This window comes from Ambystoma mexicanum, chromosome 1p (genome assembly GCF_040938575.1).
Source record: "Ambystoma mexicanum isolate Mex_15411 chromosome 1p, UKY_AmexF1_1, whole genome shotgun sequence".
Classification (NCBI taxonomy): domain Eukaryota; kingdom Metazoa; phylum Chordata; class Amphibia; order Caudata; family Ambystomatidae; genus Ambystoma; species Ambystoma mexicanum.
The window spans coordinates 1,286,035,470-1,286,056,495 of NC_090921.1; the positions used below are offsets into that span (position 1 = coordinate 1,286,035,470).

At 44.9% G+C, this 21,026-nt stretch overlaps 1 protein-coding gene across 4 annotated transcripts in view; it reads left to right on the forward strand.

The window, feature by feature from the left end:
- LOC138452925 (carnitine O-palmitoyltransferase 1, liver isoform-like) overlaps positions 1–21,026 on the forward strand; it is a 1,293,714-nt gene that overhangs the window by 1,130,921 nt on the left and 141,767 nt on the right. For all 4 annotated transcript variants that reach the window (XM_069605291.1, XM_069605282.1, XM_069605298.1 and 1 more), the window contains exon 17: positions 2,989–3,102. In XM_069605291.1, coding sequence (XP_069461392.1) covers positions 2,989–3,102 — 114 coding nt within the window. The remainder of the gene's footprint in view (positions 1–2,988; positions 3,103–21,026) is intronic.

Here is a 21,026-nt window from a genome sequence, read left to right on the forward strand (position 1 = left end):
GCCCTCAGGGGGTTTTCTGTCCCACCTACATGGAGAAATGGTATGTGTGCTCACGGACAGCACGGCTGCAGTATTCTACATCCAAAAGCAAGGCGGCACCAGACCTCCGATTCCCTCCTCCAAGCTAATGTCTTTATGGAAATGGGCTTTGGGCCAGCAAATACTTTTGTCCCCTTTTCACCTTCCAGACATACACAACTTTTGTGGTCGATTCCCTACTTGGGGAACTCCGATCCTGCCATGAATGGCAGCTCCTAAGAGTCAAGTGGAAGTCCTATTACAAACGTGGGGGAAGCCAGAGGTGGACCTATTCGTCACAAAAGACCGGTCCAAATGTGACTCATTCACCAGCAAGTTCCCTCGACCACCCAACTGGGGAGACGCCTTCACGTTTCAGTGGAACGGGAGGCTCCCATATGCTTTTCCACTGCCATACAAAGAGTCCTCCACACAGCCATGCATACTGATCCTTGTGGCGCCAGCATGGCTGAAGTAGTTCTGGTTTTCGGAGCTTCTAACCCTCTCAGTGGGCCACTCATCAAGCTTTCACTGGTGTACAATCTCACAGCCCAGCTCCTACATCCCTAGAATTGAACACATCCACATGCCCCGAGACTACAGGGATGTTCTTTCCAAGGCTCCAGCTCCATCTAGCATTTCCTGTTACATCAAAACGTTGAAGCGGTTCACTGTTGATCCAGTCAAGGGGTGGATGCCCTTACCTTCCAGCTGCATCAGCCGCTGCCATACCGGCTCTCCTTGGTTCCCAGTGACCTTGCTCACTCTTTTACACATTTACTTGACTGCCATTTATCACTTAATGCAGACATTAGTGGCACCTTCATTATTGTCGCATAGGCTTGTTAAAGAATTATTACTGCACTCTTTTGGACTTTTCTCCCTGTATGCACACCTGCCGCTTCTTGGAAACTGAACATGCTGTCCTTTCAAAGGTTGCTGGGGGGCCCACTCAAGCCAATGCATGAGGCAGTATGTACCCTGGAAGATGGCGTTTCTGGTGGCTATTAACTCATCCAGGAGAATGGGTGAGATGCAGGTGCTCTCCTCGCAACCGCTATTCCTAATTTTCCACAAAAACAAGGTTCTCCTTCGGTCCAATCCTACATTCATGCCCAAGATGCTGTCCTCTTTTTACCTCAACAAGCCCTTAGTTCTGCTCTTCTGCTATTCCTGCTGAACGCCCTCTCCTCTCTCTTGAATATGTGTAGCAGACCGGGCCCCTTCCGAACTCGTCGCAACTGTTCATTGCATGTAGGCTTGCTGCTGCGGGAAAGGACTTTCCTGAAGCTTCCATTTCCGTATGGCTTCTGCTTGTATCTCTTTCTGCCATCAACTTGCTAATAGGCCGCTCCAAGGGCCACCCCAGGCATACTCTGCAGGCAGCCTTGTCTGCTGCCACTCTTCTAGCAGAAGTGCTGCTTTCGGACATCTGCAGAGTGACTACATGCAGGTCTCTGCAGAGTGACTACATGCAGGTCTACTCACAATTTCACCAAGTTCTACTGCTTCCAAAAAATTCTGCAGACGAATCCAGGTTTGGACAATCAGTCTTTCATAACCTGTTCGCCTAAGTGAGCCTTCATCCTTCTCCCTGCTGGCACGTGGGTGCATATCCATGTATTTTGTATTGCTTTTGCAATTTATTCTACAGGCACGTGAATTTATTAAAGATTCAATGCTGGAGAAGAAATAAGTTACTTACCTGTTACTTACCTGTAACTCCTGTTCTCAAGCATTGGTATCTTTCATAGATGTACATGCAACCCTCCCGCCTACCCCAATTTTACATGTGCAAACTACCACATACTTACCTGCTTGTTGGGCTGCATGGTATCCTAGGGTTAGAGTTCTTGTACAGACATTACTTATTTAAACTAATAGTTTTATGTGTGACTTTATTAAAGTATATATTTTTTTAGTATATCAGTGTAGTGTATTTGTTTTATGTGTATGAACTAATTATATCTCTGTGTTAACCTACTGTCACTACCTGAGGGTTAAACCTTATTTCTGTGACCACAATACCCACATTTAATATATATTTAGCTTCCCTTTCTTGCCAGGTGCTTCAGCCTTACCTCTAGAGTTAGTTGTTGTAGCATCCCCACCAGAGGGTGGTACAAAAGCTGCCTTAACATTCCACTTAACAGCTTTCCATGTCATAATTTCGTACCCTGTCTGTTCCATTACAGAAGGGTACCAGATATGTGCAAATAAGTCTGGTCCCAAAAGGAGGAGACTAGTCTTGACATTTTAGGGAACATGCCCTCTGCATGGGAGCACACACAGTCGCAGTAGCAGTTTGGACCCGACTACTAGCAGAAAGAAACCAGACTGATTTGGATGCATTAGCATAGAAGGATGCACAGAGAAATGCTAAAGGTTATGATGAATTCAGTCTAGCACCCATAACATTTTGTCTTTAGTTTGCCTCCCTAGGTGAAAGTATGTATGATCAGACATGGGTTTCATACTTTCTTCACCTATGGAATCTGCTTTCACCTCACTGATTAGGTCCAGCAAGGCTGAAATATGTCGTAGTCTTCTTGTGTTTCCTGTAAATGGTCACTTTTTGACACACCCAAGACTAGTCTATAATGGTTAGTCTGTATTGGTGAAACAGGATAAAAATGATGATTGGATGGAATGTTGCCCAGAGCAATGTCAGTGGTTATGTTTCATTTAAACATCACACCCACCACGTTTTTCATTTTGGAAAAAGCCAAGTGTTATAAGAACGAGGTCTAAACACACCCACATGTACTTGCCTGTATTGTCACTTCCAGTGATGGCACATCACATGATATCATCTGGTCAAAGGTTGCACCATAAGGCCTGCTGTTCCACCCAACCACCCTAGTAAATTTGAAAGTTATCACCCTTGGTTGAAGCCACGCATCATGTTGCATGTCATAATGTGCCCAGGTCCTTGTGTTCATACTTTGTGTTTTCCTGCCCTTCCTTAAGGTTCTGTCCGAGCCATGGCGTCTCTCCACCAGCCAGACCCCTATTCAGCAAGTGGAGCTATTTGACTTGGTGAATCACCCACAATACATCTCCTGTGGAGGAGGCTTTGGGCCTGTAAGTATGTTTTCTTGAATTTTTCTTGGTATTTTATTTATTAGGCACTTTCGCCAAAGCGCTGTGCATAAGAACGGTACAAAGATGCGTTAAAATAATAATCCAAAATAAGAATAGTTAGGTCATGGTAGAAAGTAAGTCGTTTTAAAGTTAAGAACAGAAAATAGCAGAGGGGATAGATGTGATATGTAGGGGGCAATGCGTTCCATAGTTTGGGGCAAGTAAACAAAGCACCAAAGTCAGAATGGGCACATGGGGCCTTAGAAACAGTAGAAATTGTGACTCAGAGCGACGGGACCGAGAAGGAACATAGAAAGAACCCAATGAGCAAAGATACGGTGGGGCCAAAACGTGAAGACATTTAGAAGTAATGCAAAGGAAACTGAACTGTAGATGAAGATCAAAGAATAGCCAGTGAAGAGAAGGAGAAATAGAAGATTGAGGAGGGATCGTTCAAAGAGTCTGAAGAGAGAAATTAAAAATGGACTGTAAAGGAGCAAGATGAGAATCAGGAAGACCTGAACAATAGTCATATATATTCTCTTATTGGGCAAAATTAGATCTCCTGGTGATTCAACATAGGGATCCTTTGGAGAAAATTGGAACACTAAGTCTTTATTCACATTGGCATTGAAATGGGCAGAACATTGATGTAGTTAACTGAATTTCTCCAGAGGCGATAGACTGCGTTTCAAAAATGCCCTTTTATGTTTGTAGATGGCCATTTTTAGTACGGACTCTCTATCACCTCTGCAGAAATTCCATCCACTGCCTCACTGTTTAGCCCATTTCTAGGCCCAAGTGTATTTGAACTTTTCAGACAACTAATCAGTTTGAGATTTCATCTTCTCCTTAGATGGGTAACCCTGTAGACAAATCACCCACTGTCAGCCTACTGCTTGCTAGGACCAGAATTGTATAACCCCTTTGATATACATTATCCGTGGTCTTCCTGTTTATAACTGTGCTAGGCAAACCACTATTAACATTGTAGTACAGGAGCATATGTAGAAAAAAAGTTCCCCTTTCAGTTTTAGGGAGGAACAATTATTCTCCAGCATTGGATCTTCCATGGATTCACATGCTGTGAATATTTCCCCGTTGTCAGGCTGGGAAACCTCAGTAACTTTAACTTAGCGTTTTCCTGTGGAAAACTGACACTTTAGTGTTTTTGGCCACACCAATAGGACGCCTGATGTAAATAGCCCCACACCTGCCGCTTCCCTTCAGATTTCAACCGTCTCCAAATTGTTGAGATCACCTCATGTTTCTTTGTGTTTTGCACGTGCGTTTTGGTTTGTGGGCTACAATGTCATCAGTAGCCCAGAAGACTTCTCTTTCGGCCTTGTGCTACCTGCGGCCTGAAGGTGTACAAAGGGGATGGTCATATGGACTGTCTTTACTGTCTCTAACCCTATCACTCGCGGATGCCTGCGAGATACGCCAGGGGTTTTCGCAGAAGACCTTGAAAGACCGTAATCGACGGCTCATATGCTGGCTTAACGAGGGCGCTTAACTGGCTTCGGAGGTGGGTTTGGCCCGGGGAAGCCAGTCTTCAGGGAGAGCGGAAAGGCTGCAGAGCATCGCCAATCAGCATCGGCAGAACCCCCTGCTAAAAAGCATCGAGCAGCGTTGCCTGCGTCGGAGGCGGAGGTGGGGAAAGGCAGCAAGTCTTTGTCTAGGTCGCATCATTCGAAGGGGGCGAGTGGCTCCTCATTGGCCAAGCATGATCGGCCTGACAAGTCCAAGGGGTCTGGTGGTAGGCCCGAGAAGTCTACGGTGGTGGAGAAAGGACTGGTGAAGCCAAAGGAGTCTTCATCGAAGCACTCGTCATCCAGGGATCATCACAAGTCTTTGTCCAGCCGGTTGGTCTTCAAAGCACCCTTCCGGTTCATCTTCCACAAAGTGTCTGGTGAAATCGAAGCCCGGGGAGGCCGTGGTTCCAACGACAAGCTCGTCGATGGATGTTCCTTCGTCGACGGTGGTGTCAGCGGAGCCGTCCAAGACTTTGACGAACAGTGGTCCACTGCTGTTGTCGTCCCAGATGGCGTAGAGAGGTTTGTTGACTGGTGGGCCGTGGCAGTCTGCTGCCTTTAAGTCCATGCTTCATGAGAACATTTTGCAGCAGGATCCAGCTACGTTTTCTGTTTCCTCAGGGATGGAGGAGGAACAGGAGCCAGTGTTTGACCCGTTGGCTCTGGGTCTGCAGAGTGCGAGGCTGTTGACGTTGAGTGGGGGCTGGGCCACCCCTTTACACGCTAGTGGTGGTCGAGGGGTTGCCTGGTGAGGTGCCTAGGAAGTCTCCTCCGGCACGGTTGCCATTGCCGGTGGGCCGTCCACGGTCTCATCATGAGGGAGAGTTACCTGAATCGGACCCTGAGAGTGCCCCACGGGACACCCTATCAACAGTGTCTTTGTCACCGATGAGGGATGACACATGGGACACGGACCCTGAGGTGGAGCAGCCCCGTAGTCCAGACAACCATCTCCGCCGGATGATATTGGGGCATTCCACGCCATGATGTCAAAGGCATGTCTGGAGGTTGGGCTGACGCCTAAAGAGGAACGTAAGAACTGCTTTCTCTTCGACCATATGGGAAAGCGAAGGAAGGCAGTCTTCTCGGTGCAGATTCTCTACCACGTGTGGCAGGAGGGCCTGCACACGATGTCCCACCCGTTTCTGGAACAGACAGTGGAGGGTCGCCTTGAAAAGAAATATAAGGCTCCTGAGTCTACCCCTAGGTGTCTGGTGTCGCAGCCCGACCGAGTTTGTGGTTTCGGCGGCTGCCAGCCGTAAGGCCAGAAGCCAACACAAATGTGTTACACCTCCTGACAGTGAGGCCAGGAAACAGGATGCCTTTGGAAAGAAGGTCTTGACGATAGGGGCTACGACTTTGAAGGCTGCAAATTCCTTGGCAATTATGGCCAGATATGATCGAGAAATGTGGCATTGGCTAGCCCCGATTCTTGATGATCTTCTGGAGCAACACCGAAAGGAAGCAATGCTGTTGGTTCGAGAGGGTGAGGAGGCCTCCAACCACAGCATCATTATTGCTGTGGACCTGGCAGAGTCAGGTTTTAAGCAGATTAATAATGGGGTGGTGCTCCAATGGCAGGCCTGGATGAAGTGTACGGACTTTCCTCCTAAGGTTATCAATATGCCCTGTGAGGGTGAACACTTGTTTGGAAAGAAAATTGATGAGGCCCTGAAAGGAATGAAAGAGTATACAGAGACAGCAAAATCCTTGGTTTCCTTGCAAAGTGGTCGCTCTTTTCGCTCCTTTCGTGGAGCCTTTGGGAATGCCTAGTTTGCCTCCTCCAGAGATCGTAGTTACGGGTGCTCCAGCTACTCGTCTCAAAGTTATCACGATCAGTCCTGTCGGCTCAGAAGGGCAGTGACTTTGAAGCTCAACAAAAGAAAGGTTTGCAGTCCTCTGCGGCTGGGGGACGGCAATCAAAAGCTCACCAATGACTGCCATATGGACAATCTGCTGGGGGCAGGTGGCGATCCATGTCGACGAGTGGCAACGGATAACATCAGATCGCTGGGTGCTGGACACAGTGCGTCTCGGCCACTTTTTGGAGTTGCGGCGTCCTCCGGTCCCTATTCCGCCAGTGCATGTGGTGCAGCCGCATCTTCCAATCCTGCGGCAGGAGGGGGTTCTCATGCTAGAGAAAGGGGCGATGGAACCCGTACCGGTTGCGGAGCGGGCCAGGGGGTCTACTCCTGGTACTTTGTCATGAAAAAACCCAACAGCAATTTAAAGTATTCTAGAACTTCGGGCGTTGAACAAGAATCTGCAACGCCTGAAATTCAAGATGCTCACCCTTCAAGATGTCATCTGCTCAGTGCAACCGAGCAAGTTCCTGGCGTCATTAGATCTGCAGGATGCCCATTTCCACATGCCTATGAGGCTGAAACACTGCAAGTTCCTGCGTTTTGTGGTCAGGGAGGATCACTGTCAGTTTGGGGTCCTCAGTTTGGGGTCCTCCCGTTTGGCTTGAAGTCTTCCCCCAGGACGTTCCCGAAGTGTCTGGCCCCGGTGGTGGCCTTCCTCCGGAGGGAGGGTCATCATGTGTACCCCTACCAGGACGATTAGTTGGTGAGGGGTTCGTCACAGGGAAGGGCACGAGAGTCTCTCATAGCAACCATGCAGCTTTTGCAACAACTGGGATTCGCCGTCAACTTCGACAAATCATGTTTGACGCTGTCCAGAGAATTGGTGTTTCTCGGGGCGCAGTTTGTTACTCTGGACAATCTGGTAAAACTTTCCAGCGAGCGAGTGGAAAAGTTGCAATCCAAGGCAGGGAGTGGTCTGGGTCCGAGGTTACATGTCACTGTTGGGAGCAATGGCGTTGTGTATCCCTCTTCTTCCCAATTGCCGTATGTTCATGAGGCCGGTGCAGGAGTTCCTCGCGGACAGGTGGTCGCAAAGTCGAGGAGTATGGTCAGACAAGCTGGTGGTCGACGAGGGCTTGGTGGACACCATTCAGTGGTGGACGTGCACGGCCAATCTTGTGAAGGGCATGCCCTTCCTGGAGCCAGAGTTCCACTTCACGATTATGGCAGATGCTTCCCAGATAGGGAAGGGGACGGACCTCGACAAATCACAGGTATGGGGCCAATGGTCTCGGGTGGCGACTGCGTTGCATATCAATGTGCTCGAGTTGAGGGCAGTGCACTGAGCCCTGAAGTCATTTCTTCCATGGATCAGTGGTGAGGGTGTTGACAGACAATACCACCACAATGTTCTATTTAAGGAAACGGGGGGGGGGGGGCACACATTCCAGAGTCCTGTTAAAGGAGGCGCAGGACGTTTGGCATTGGTCTCTAGCTCAAGGGATCAATATTGTTGCTTTCCATTTGCCCGGGGTTCTGACTGTTCAAGCGGACGCGCTCAGCAGGGACGCCAGTCAGCTGCACGAGTGGAGGCTGAAGGTGCAGCAGGTGGCAATCTTTCAGCGATGGGGGCATCCTCGGTTTGCTTTGTTTGCTAATTCCGAGGACCATCCATTGGATTCGGAAGTACCAGTGCAGGGTGATTTTGGTTGCCCCGTTCGGCCCAGGCAGACATGGTTGTCAGATCTCCTTCATCTGGCCGTGGAAGAGCTGATTCAGTCGGAAGCTGATCAGGATCTCCTGTCTCAGGACGACAGCAGTGTGTGGCATCATGGTCCGACGAGTCTCAGCCTAGCGGCATGGCTCCTGATCACTCAGAGTTTGGTCATCTAGGAAAATCCAGGGAGTGTCGACAGATCTGGGAGGCAGCAAGGGCTCCTTCCACAAATGTCTCGTATGGTCATAAATAAAGATTCTGAACCTGGTGTGAGGATCATCCTGAGATAGAGCCTTTGGACGTTTGCCTGACTCAGGTTCTCCCGTACTTGTTACACCTTGCAGAAGGGGGGCCTGGCGTCATCCATTAAGGTGCATTTGGTTGCGATTTCTAGGTTCATGAGAAAGCGCCATACTGCTCCTCTGTTTAGTGATCTCTTTGTGAAACATTGTCTGAAAGGGTTATTTCGGACATTTCCTCCGGTGAAGAGGTTTGCACCGGTGTGGAGCCTCAATGTCGTTCTTTCGGCTTTGATGAAACCTCCTTTTGAACCCATGTCGACAGCTTCTTTCAAGTTCCTCTCGTGGAAAGTGGCTTTTCTAGTGGTGCTTACCTCGGCCAGGCGGGTGTCAGAATTTCAAGCACTTATCTAAGGTTTATGAAGGACAAGGTTCTCCTGGCTACTAGCCCGCACATTATCCCAAAGGTGCCGTCAGCATTTCAGAAACTTGCCTCTATTGCATTACCCTCGTTCTTTGCTAATGCATCCACGCCAGCAGAAAAGGCCCTGCATTCTCTGGGTGTTAAGAGGGCACTAAAGTTTTATATGAATCGTACACCAGACTTTCGGAAGTCAAAGCAGCTGTTTGGGGCGTTTGGGCCCTTCAACAAGGGGCAGTCCATTTCCAAACAAGGACTTTCCTGTTAGGTTTCCTCTACAATTTCGGTTTGTCACACAAAAGCTGGCAAGCCTTTGAGGGGTGCTCCAAATGCTCATTCTACGATGTCCACGGCGTCGTCGTTGGCGCTGTGGTCTGTGATACCACTGGTGGACCTTTGCCAGGCAGCTTCCTGGGCGGTGCTGCATACCTTCACCAGGCATTACTGTCTAGGGCAGCAACATGTGGAAGATGTGCAGGTGGGGTGTGCGGTCCTCCAGCGGTCCTCCAATGCCTGTTTCACTAAGGTAGGCCCTGCAGCTTCAGGATTTTTATATTTTGCTATATCACTTGCTGGGTTTGTCGTCTCATGTATGTGATAAAATGCTATTTGTTGGTTTGCCTGTGACACACCGCCACACATTGGTTGTACTGCGATGTAATCTATTCACAACATGTGAATCAATGAAAGATCCTACCTGTAACTCCATTTCTCCACCGTTGGTATCTTTCATGGATTCACATGCGCCCTCCGGCCGCCCCTGCAGGCAAACCTGGGTTCGGGTTGCTTCTACTTTGAAGGTTAATATCTGAAGGGAAAGCTGCAGGGGCGGGACTATTTATATCAGACGTCCTATTGGTGCGGCCTAAAGCACCCAAAAAGAAAATGGATAGGACACTAAAATGTCAAGGTTTTTCATAGGAAAACGCTAAGTTAAAGTTTCAGAGGTTTCCCAGCCTGACGACGGGGAAATATTCACAGCATGTGATTCCATGAAAGATACCAACGCTGGAGAAATGAAGTTACAGATAAGAAACTACTCCCTTACTGGTTTTGTGTCATATGACGAATCGAGGGAATCGGTCACTCCTCCCCAGGAGGGAGCCTTTCCTTGTGAGGCTAGGGAGGTGAGACCACTATGCAACATTCCCCCTAGGGGAGGCGGGAAGCGGGACCACACAGGGAGAGACTCCCCTCCTGGGGACATGGACTCCCGTTCCAATGAGGAACTCCCTTTCAATCACAATCAGAAACACCCTGAGGCTATATATGTTTTTCTGAATGATATATCTTCAAAAAAGTTTCAAGTGTGCACTCCAATATTTTTTATTAGTAAGATCTAGCACAGCCAACACGTGTTTCGATCTGTGGTCATCCTCAAGGCTGTTCATTATTAGTTTGAAAATATACAACATGAATATTGCATCAATGCACAATAGTTCCAATATTGTGTGTCCAAGACATTAGATTATTAGAATCAAACAGTCAATTTCGATTAGAATCATTTTTGTTACATACCTATATTATAATGTGGTGTCAGATGAAGAAGGCAAAAAAGAAAATCAGAACAGAAATCTTCCATTAGTTGTGAACAAAATTACACACTGTACCATACTGGAATAGGCTAAAAAAAATGATGGTTCATATCTAAGCCTTAATATATCAACAGTCATTAATATTTCATGCTTAAATTCTATTACATGATTATATTGCATGTACATTCCGAACCTAAAGTACTACGACAGTGCTGTTAGTCCTTAGCCACTTATTGTACCATGGGTGATCTGCCAGTTCAAATTCCCCAAATGTTTCCTTGCGTGTAAGTGGACCATGTCCTAAAACCGTTGGCGTGCATAAAGTGTCAGAATTGGGATTTAATTGTGCTCTATAGTGTTCGTATAGCCCATCTAACAAAGTCCTTTATGCGATTTGCACCATGCTGGTAGCTGTGTTTAAATTAATGTTAGTGAGTTTGTTTGTCAACTCACCAACTTGTTCCATCAACTGGTTTCTGTAGTTAAGCAAAGTTAGACATTAGTACCTCCACTAACACATGAGAATTACTCACACAGATAGGAGGATCTGGGGGCTCACTTACCCCTGATAATTATGCCTGCCCGGTGTTCATCCATTAATTGCTTCACAACCGTTCTCTAAGGTTACCACACCAAGTTCAAATCTAAATGATTAAAGAAAAGAAGTGCTTGATGTCCGTTGCTCTGGATTCTGTTATATTGCTAAATAAGTAAATATGTCAGATGGCCTCACCTATTGTCGTTGTGTAAATCTATGGTTCCCCAATTAGTCAATAGAAATGTTCATTCCTGTATTATTTGTCCTTTTTAGTTCAAATTGAATCTATTGGAGAGATAATGTATAAGATCACACTGTTACATTGGCTAGTATCTATACCAGATATCTAATACTAAGTTGCGTTCCTGATCAGTGTTAGTCAAGGTAGTTCCTTACTAGATATACTGGTTCCAAATCCTTCTTCTTAAATACACTGTTGGCTAATTAGGTTAATCCTCTCTTGAATGTTTAGTATGTCCCAATACCTGTAGGAAGAGCTAAACGTTTTAGAGCTAGGATTGTAGGGGTCAGATCCCAGAAGTTAACCAAGTTTAGCCATGTTTGGTCATTATCGAAATGGCTTGTCCAATGATTCATAGTCCCAGCGCCTTAATAATCTATCACTGTAGGTTTAGAATTACCTAAGGATTCATTGGTTGATTTTCGGGCTCAGTCCCACGTAACTGCTACATCCAGCGCGCACTGGCGCCATTTTGAAGTACATTTATAGTATAAACAATGCGTGTGATGTCATACACTGCGTGTGATGTCACACACCGTGTGCGGGACGTCACACTGCGCCGTTCGCAGCTTATTTGATTCTAGTGCATCAGTTATTCCTATCATATGGTGATGTGTATAAAGTCTATTTTTGCACAAACTTACATAATGAGTACTCAGTAAAGCTGCAGCTATTAGGATGTCCCCTACAATACTTGAATTAGGTTTGCGAATGAGTCATTGTTTGTTCCAATAATTATCCAGACTCTTCCTCCTATATCTCTTATTGCAACCTGTCTACAAAAGATCAATACTTAAATAACATTGAGATGAGTGGAAAACTAAGAATGAGAAAGAATAACAAATTGCCTGACACTGGGACAAAGAAACACAAAGGAGTCATGCTGAGGGGTCAGTAATGCAAGGTGGACAACTGCTTGTAGTTTCCTCAGTATATGACATTTATTAATAAAAGAAAATGAAAGAAAACCTGAAGGCGCTATATAAAGCACAATAAAAATACAAATACTCTACCAAGGAATTCCCTACCTAGTCTGCGTTCTAAGGGAAAATCTCCTGACATTCACAAAACTGGCCCTCACGCTAAACAACAAAACATTCAAAGTAAATCATAAACACCATAAATAAATTATTACCAAATTACCTGTGACTTGGATAACTTCCTCTTGTCCTTGGTAGATCCCTTTCCTGGGAATGTCCACAGTCAATCTTTTACCAAGAAAAGTAAAGACTTGAATCAGTTCTTGAATGTTCCAAAAGAGACAAACTTTCAACCAAACAAAATTTCACTGGTAACAGTGCTTTCTCCGTTTGTTGAAAATGTCCCTTTCCAATGTCCACAAAGAAAACGGCACCAATGGTAATCCTGGATAGCCTCCTTCCAGGATAGACTTGATGAAGTTCAAAACAAAAGTACCACTTTTACTTCAACAACTGGCCCTCTTTTTGTAACTTCTGCAGCGTCTTTGGTATAACTTGTCAGGATGCCTCTTCTAAGTGGGTTGTTTCCCTCTTGGCAATACCCTTCTGCTAATAACACTGTAAAAGCAGGCACCTTTGCTTCACAGTATTTCTACAAACTACAAGACAATCACGACAGTCCCATTTCTGCTAAAGATCTTGGACAGGGTTGCATATGTGCAAATCCAGGACTACTTGGAGGTCAACCAGCTTTTGGGGACTCGACAATCTGGCTTTAGACCTCAACATGGCACAGAAACGGCGCTGATTGACTTAAAAAGCCAGATTGACAAACTAAAAGAAAAAGGGAAAATTGCAATACTAATACTCTTGGACCTATCGGCCGCCTTTGACTTGGTTGACCACAGAGTTCTCTGTAATCACCTCACCATAGCTGCCCACTTCTCCGAAAATGCAATCCCATGGATCGAATCTTTCCTAAACAATAGGACCATGCGAGTCTTTTCACCACCTGCAGCAGCTGACCCCATCCCTATCACATGTGGAGTACCCCAGGGTTCCTGTGTGTCGCCAACCCTGTATAATATCTTCACTAAGTGCTATTTGATGATTTGGACCGTCTGGGTGTCACCTACACGAACTATGCAGATGATACCCAGATCCTCCTCCCTTTATCAGGTGTCTATGACTTGGATGTACGGCTTGTGAACATAATCTGTTTAATCATTCAGTCATGGATGGCCTCTGCCTGAATAATGATAAAACAGAACTCCTGCTAGTAGGTTCCTCAGCCAACCTGAACAAGCTTAACCCAAACTGTGCCTCATTCAGTATAGATGGGAACCACATCACAGTGGCTAAAGAGGTCAAAACACTGAGTTTTTACCTCAACTCTACCTCTAACCTACTCAAAACAAGTTAACGAGACAGCTTCCACCACTGCCTATATGGGTAAACTAATAAGGGCGTGCAAACCTTTGCTCTCCACAGAAAGTTGCCTTACACTGGCTATAGCACTCATATTGTCCGAACTGGACTACTGCAATGCACTCTACTTGGGTGCCAGTAAGTTTGTGCTTAACAAACTGCAAATATTGCAAAACAATGCCCTCAGGGCTGCGTTGAATATCCCTAGAAGTGAACATTTCTCTGCAATTAGAAGACAACACAAATGGCTTTCCATAAGGGAAAAGATTGAGCTGAAAACCTTGTCTCTTACATTCAAATCCTTGAATCACACTTCTCCACCTTATCTAACAGAAAAGTTCACCATCAGATCCTCCACACAGGTTACCAGATCGACTAACACGTCTTGCCTGGTGGTCCCAAGATATAATAAAAAAAAATCTAGGGGGAGGAGCTTCCCTGTCTTGGCGGCCCAACTGTGTAACACACTTCCACCTGCCCTTAAGACGACCCAGCTCTCCGCCAACTTCAAGAGAAATTCAATCTCTTGGCTTATCAGCAAGAACTAACTATGACTCCTTGTACTGAGATGATCAAATACACTCTACCCTCGCTGAACTCTCCCACATGTGGGAACGTATAATTTGTTGTCTTGTCCCTTGACTTCATGCGTTTCTGAAAATCTTTCCTGTATGTAAATCTGCAACCTGCCTTTATGATGTTCTGCAACAAGTGTAACTATTTTTAGTCATTGACTTGTCTGTAACAATTGTATCTTTGTTCAAAATGCGCCCAGTTACCTCAGTGTCAGGGGCGCTATAGAAATAAATAAATAAAACAAACTTGGTACTTTGAGGATTTGTTAGGCAACTTACAGACAAGGCTCTTCGACCTCCACAGGTAGGCAAGGCTCTCTTCCTTCCTATGTCACAAGGAAGGGGGCAGCCTCTTTGCCTCTTCTGTCTGTTTTGCAGCTACCACTAGAATCTGCCTTGGCTTCTAGACTGCTTCTTTTTCTCAGCTTCATCAGTCTCGGCTCTACAGATCGTTGATTAGTTCTTTTAACAAGCGCCCAGCTCCTTTACCCAGCTTTATGCAAACCTTCTTGATTCTGGTGGTTACCCGAAAGCTACATTGCCTCTCTCATAGCCTTGGATAACCTTGTCACCCTTGTATCAGAAGACTCTAGATTGTTAACAACTTTAACAACTTCAAAATATAGGTGGTTAGTTCTTATTAGGGCTAGTTTCACGTTAGAAAAGGATTTTCATGCTGGCTTGGGTAATGCGTGTTCCACTTGGTACTTCAGCAACTAAAAAGTACTTTATTCTGGATGTTAAAAGATTTGAGTTTCAAAAAGGAAACGGAATTAGGTGCACGCAAGCACTCTTTGATGGAGAATTTCAACTGTAAAGTCTTGCATTCCCTTTAATTCATTCAGAATGCTGCTTTACCAGGAACCGGGAATCATCATTGTTCATACGTGAACTTTCTTTGATGTAAATACTCTTGTAAAAATTTGGGAAAGTCAGCTGCTACTTTTCTAGTGATTTCTAGCAGTGTTCCACCTCTTAATTGGAGACACGCGACCACTCCGGTAAAACGTTTTACTACAACAATGGAAAATGTAAGTTATTTCTTATACACAAGCACTTTTACTTTTGCTCAACGTGTGCGTGATACATTTTCTTTGTTGTGAAGACTTCCCATGGCAACAAACAACTCTTACTCGCTCCCATTTCTAAACCGGTTTAAAATTAGCTGGTTACAGTTACCCACAAGGGGTTTTCAGCGAATTGGAGTACAGAGCTTCACTCACAGGCTCCAAAGCACTGGGGTTGCGGGTGGCTTCCACGTCCAGACTTTCTTTCTGCTACTACTACTTCAGGCACTCTTGGGACCCACACACTTGTGCAACATGGGTGTAGCTGATCCGGCCTAGACCACGAAGAGTCTCCTTCTCCCCTATTTCCCTCGGCTTGCTTCTGTACACTGGCCTCTGGTTATCTGCACAATCTCGGCTCTGCAGCCACGCTATTGGGCGCACCTGGGGAAACCATTAACTACTTCCAGTGCAGCCACAGCCAGACATGGTTTGTGAGCACAGGACCAACCCAGAACCTGCAGGTGAAATCTGCTGTTCTATTGTCCCGGTGTCCCTTAAGTGGTCACACTTCCTTGTGACCTGCCAGCCTTGTGCTCTTCTCCTTCTGCTACTACTGCCAACCTTCCAGCTCCTGCTCCTTTCTGCTGCAGCCTTTTATGTCTCTCAGGTGGGGCAATTGACTTTAGGTGCAAGCGCTTAATGTACCTTACTATGGCAAAGGCTGTTAGGCCTACCTGCCTGTTCTTTACTTAAGCATACCTCCTCAACCCTCTTCTTCGTCACAATCCCTGAGTGATTCTGGGACATTTAGTCCATTGTAAGAAAGTTGGGTGTTTCCACTTCTTTTTATATTATTATGGGTGGTTTAAATTCCTTAATATTTTTTAGAAGTGTGTTTGAGTTTTAATCTTTCTAGAGATAGATGGTATAGAAAAGGTAACACTTCATTCCTTTTTGTGTACCCTAGGCATTGAGGACAATGTTTATTCTCAGGGATACATAAGTCCTGGTATGTTGATAAAAAGGCTGAAGAGTTACAACTCTGGAGCTTACCATCTCAGTATTACTAGGAGGTTGGGATATTTTAAAGTGGCAATAAGCCAAAACCTCCTCTGACCCAGTGGCATGAGTATCCCTCGCAGAGGAGAAATACTGTGCCTCATCCCACAGACTCTTTTCTCTACCCTGGGCCTTGTCTACACTCAGGTGGTGATCCCGCAGTACACCACCCCCAGGATTGGGATTGGGAAGGGTCTGCCCTCTCCTGGCCACCTTGATGAGTATTTAGGCAGGGTGTTGGTGAGTGATCTGCAGGATTCCCCACACTGGGAACTGGGGAAGCCCCAAGACAGCATCATAAAAAGGGGCAGAGGAGTTGGAATCCCGAGGTGCCTGAGCAGTACTGTGTGAAGGCTGCAGCCAACGAAGCTCAAACGAGATGTACCAGTCCCTGCAGGGACAATTGGGGAAACTTGCACGGAAGAAAAGCCATGGCTGGGAAATGCCCAAACCACAACACAATACTGAGAGTTCTTACCTGGTGGTGGCTGAGGAGACGAGAGGAGAAATCGCCTTTTCATGCCGAGACCACACAGAGAAAAAGACACTGAAGCGTGTTGGTGGAAGAAGACAAGTCAAACGCAGAAGCCATTCTGACAAACCGAAGAGGAACACCAAACAAGTGCCAACCCGGTGACGCAGCCCTATTACAATACAGGTAACTGGGAGAGAGGGACGGGGATAGTAATAACAATCAAATGTGGTGTTTTGAATATACCTACTCATCACAGTAAATGTGAATACTTTATGAAGAGTGAGAATCACAAGGGGACTCGGCTTACTCATCCCAGTGAGCGTGAATATCTTGAGAAGCATGAGGGGACTTGGCCTACTCGTCCCAATGAGTGTAAATCCATTACTAAGAGTGAGAATAATAAGGAAGCTCAAACTAAATATCTTAATGAATGGAAAACTTATAGGACTGAAACAGGGCACTGGGTATATTATACATATCCCAGTGTGAAGATGAGGATTCCTGTAGGGTTACCCAAATGTAATCCTAGAGCTATAAGGTTTGAAGAACTGGTGTCAGGAAAAGAACAATTGCCTACCATGTTTAAGTGGAGCAGAGTAAGAAAATGTGTGGAGACCCGAGTGTCTAGAGAGAGGAGCTTGAACATACAAACGAAGTAAAGAAAGGTAACTGGCAAGATCCCTTGAAAGAACTGACCGATATGGTACAGGAAATGGCAAGAAGCTACGTGAAAATCATATATTAAGAGACATTTGCTAGCTAAGCAATATCAGGCGAAGGGAGTCATTCTCCTGGCATTGTTATTTAGAATACGTGGTAAAGTCAGTAAGGAGATTAGCTTTTGGACGGAGGACAGACTTACTTTGGTCTTTAGACTAGATGATGAATACCCTAGTTTAGTAGTGTTCGGTAGCAAAACCCTTAGAATAGGGAAAGGAAGGCATTCTATTATTATTTTTAATTGCATCCTTTAAAAATGGAAAACACAGGTATTTCTCCTCCTTCTGACCTACCACGGTCTCCAGAAACTATCTATTGATGAATGACTTGCATGATGTCCCTATAAGGTATGTGGTGTGCAGTGTTAATGATCTCATCAGATTGGCCACCAACGCAGTACATAAAATCTCCAGTATCTGTTATCTATGGACCTATTTTACTGTCTACGGTCTCATTCGAAAGATATTTTCTGGCCCAAAAAAGGGCCCTAACAACATTTGCTGTTAAAACAACGGGGTCTCAATAATGTCCATATTTATAGTAGAGCTATGCAGTTACTGCATTGTTATATGTTCAGTTGCTTATTCTTTCTTCAATGATCAATGTTTATAACCTGATTCACATACAACCGCCTAACTGAATGTTTGGAAGTTGTAATGCATATAGCTCAAACAATGTCGTCCAAATACAAGCGCTCAAATGGTATAAACTTTCATTTGTGTTTGTGTCAATGCCAATAAAAGGCAGCTTTAGTTCAAAACTCAAACTCTTCTGAAAAACTGCTTAAAGCTGTAAGAGTTAGAAATTAGTGTTAAGACAGGTATAACAGGTTACAGAATCCTTTGAAAAGAATCTGTGATCACTGCGCTGACTAAAATTTTGATGCCAATTACGGCGCAGCACAGTGATCAAATAGATCACTTTACCAACGTCCCTGGAACGCATTCCCCTTCCCGACCCCACTTACCTTTACGTCTGCACGCTTCTGTGTGCGCTGCCGAATACCTGCTATCCCTGCGGCGTTGGTTCATCCCACTTAAGTGGGTCAGAGCTGACGCTGCAGGGTTCTCTATTTGTTTTTTTCTTTAAGCGGGGGACACCCCTACAACCCTTGACTCCCATTACTGCGCCCAAGGAGAGCAGGGGACACCCCCGCTCTGCTTAAGCGCAGTAATGGGAGTCTGTATAATGTGCGCCCCCAAAGTAGCAGGGACGCAGTACTGAGGGCAACATTTTTGTACATTTCACTTTTGAAAATACAACTGGAGAAGAGAAAAAGAAGTGCAAACCAAGTGATTGACTACAGGCCAGATTCAAATACCAATATGCAGAACATGAAGCTGCTTGTGAGAACTTGGTGAGTAAGGAGGAGTGCCCCTGTGCAAGATCCCTTAAGAGCAGTACAAAAATGCCTACTTTAGCAATAGACCTGAAGTTAGGAGGCATCCATTGCACACAGTTACCACTAAATATGCAGCCCAGAAGATGTATGATTGTGGTTCAGTGAAAATAGCCAATGGAAACTGTGTGGGTACATCAATCCACAAGATGCTTATGCATATTACATATTGGAAATCGAAAAATACTATACGCAACATCTACATTGTGATACGCAGAAAAACCACCCGAAACACCCCAAAAATGACAGAATTTGTAGATTCAGTAGATTTCATTGACTGTTCATTGGAAGCCTTTTGGGAGGTAAGGTTCTCATAATGGCAGGTGCTAAACTGCAAAAACAATTACTCTAAAGGTGCTAAAGAGGAAGGTCTGATATTGGAAAAAGTCCCTGAAAATACTTATTGAAAGTGAAAACAGTTAATGGGTCTGTGCTTTCACATGCAGCAGTAAGTTCCAGCATGAATTCAAATATGAAGTCTCTCAGGCTGCCAAATTACTATAGAAAATCATACCCTGCTACAATTGCTCAACGCTCCTAAAGCCAAAAAGTAACTTTTGTAAGAAATGTACCTCTTTCAAGAAGTAGACTTGCATAGTTTCTATGCAAAGTGAGAAGTGTAGCAAATTCTACCACTTTGAATATTGAGAGCAAAGAATTTGCAGACACGATGGCATGGGTTAGATTCTCAATATTAATTTAGGAAAACAAGTTATTATCCTTGGTATGTTCCAATCTAGACTGTTTTCAATCCTAAGCAAATAACTTGCATAAATGTTCTGCCAATAATACCAGCTACCCCAACCGATTATACGATTCTGTTGAATTTCTCATATCTGAAAATGTAACAAAACATATTTGTGGAATTGATTAAAAATGTGCCAACACGTTAGGCTGGAGTCTCTACTGTCCTGTCAATCATCTAATATCTTCATCATCGATTTGTCTTATTGCCCAGTGATCTGGACATGTGTATGCCATTACTTCATTATATTGGCTGTTTTTTATTGATGGATCAGTGTATTCCTGAAATGTGCCATGTTTTGGACAGTGAGAACAGTGTACAGCAAATTGCCACAGGCAAACATTCAATGTGCTGAAGAAGCAAACGAACACCCGCGTGTACTTTATGCCTCAGACCTGGAAGTGTTGAAGGAGCATCCATGTGCAGAAATTTCTGATTAGTTAGAAGAAATACAAAACAAATGTATAAAGAGCTGGGTTTGTCAAGACCTGCTATCAACTTTGAATAAATGTACAATGTCTGAAAAATGAAATACATTTACAATGTTTAACCCTTTAAGTGCCATGGGTCCCCCCTCACCCACCGTTCCAAGGCCATTTTTGGTGATTTCGGTATGTCGCCATTCAATGCCTTGTAACTTTTTTCTTACAAGAGATATCTTGGCCAAATTTGGCCCCTTTTTTCCCACATGTAGGCGGTCGTAACGCCACCCAGGAATCCATCCTAGGTTGCTGTAGGGGGGGTGAGAGAAAATAACCAAAAAGGGGAAAAACTTTGGGTTTTTTCAAAAAATGCCAATAAAATGATGTACAAAGAAGCCTGTGTTTTTTTCTTGTAAGAGCTAGGAACAAATGGTTTGCTGTGCTGAATTCCCCAATTATCTGGCTTTCAAAAACAGGTTGAGTGGAAATGGAAAAAAAATATTTTGATGTGGTTATCAACCGTTTTGTGAGAGGTAGGCGATTTTGGCCATTTTTGCCAATTGGACATGCATGGACGGAATGGAAGAAAAGGGTAGTAAAGCCGAATTGGAGGACAGAAAGGCATACAATTGTGAAAAGTAGACAAAATTCCAAGTTTAGGAAGGGGTGATTTGCGCAGGTCAGGCAACAACTAGGTAGGTGAAAATCCTAAAAATTTGGGCAAAAAGCGGGAAAATGACAGTTAAAAAAAGGTATGTGGTGGACATGGTTGGCTTGGTACGGCAATGGCTTCTATGAATGTTGAGGAAAAAAATGCTCTGCTACATTCCCCCGACTCTTGCAGTTAGGAAATCACACATTTTTTTTAGTGTTTCACAAAACAAGCAATATCACAAGCCAAACACTGAGTGATTGTACGCAGGAGTTTTATGCTTATGCCCTAAACAGACGTACTTAGCATGTGGTGAGGAAACCAATGTGGTGAGGAACGGCAAGCATACATTTTTTGAAAGAACACAGGCAGACCTTTTCAAGGGTAGGTGTCAGGCTGGTCAGTAATGTCCTCTTCTTCTACTGAGGAATCCGTCTCTCCCACCTCCCCCCTCACCTCTACTTTTCCACCTGAGTGCCGGCTTCTTT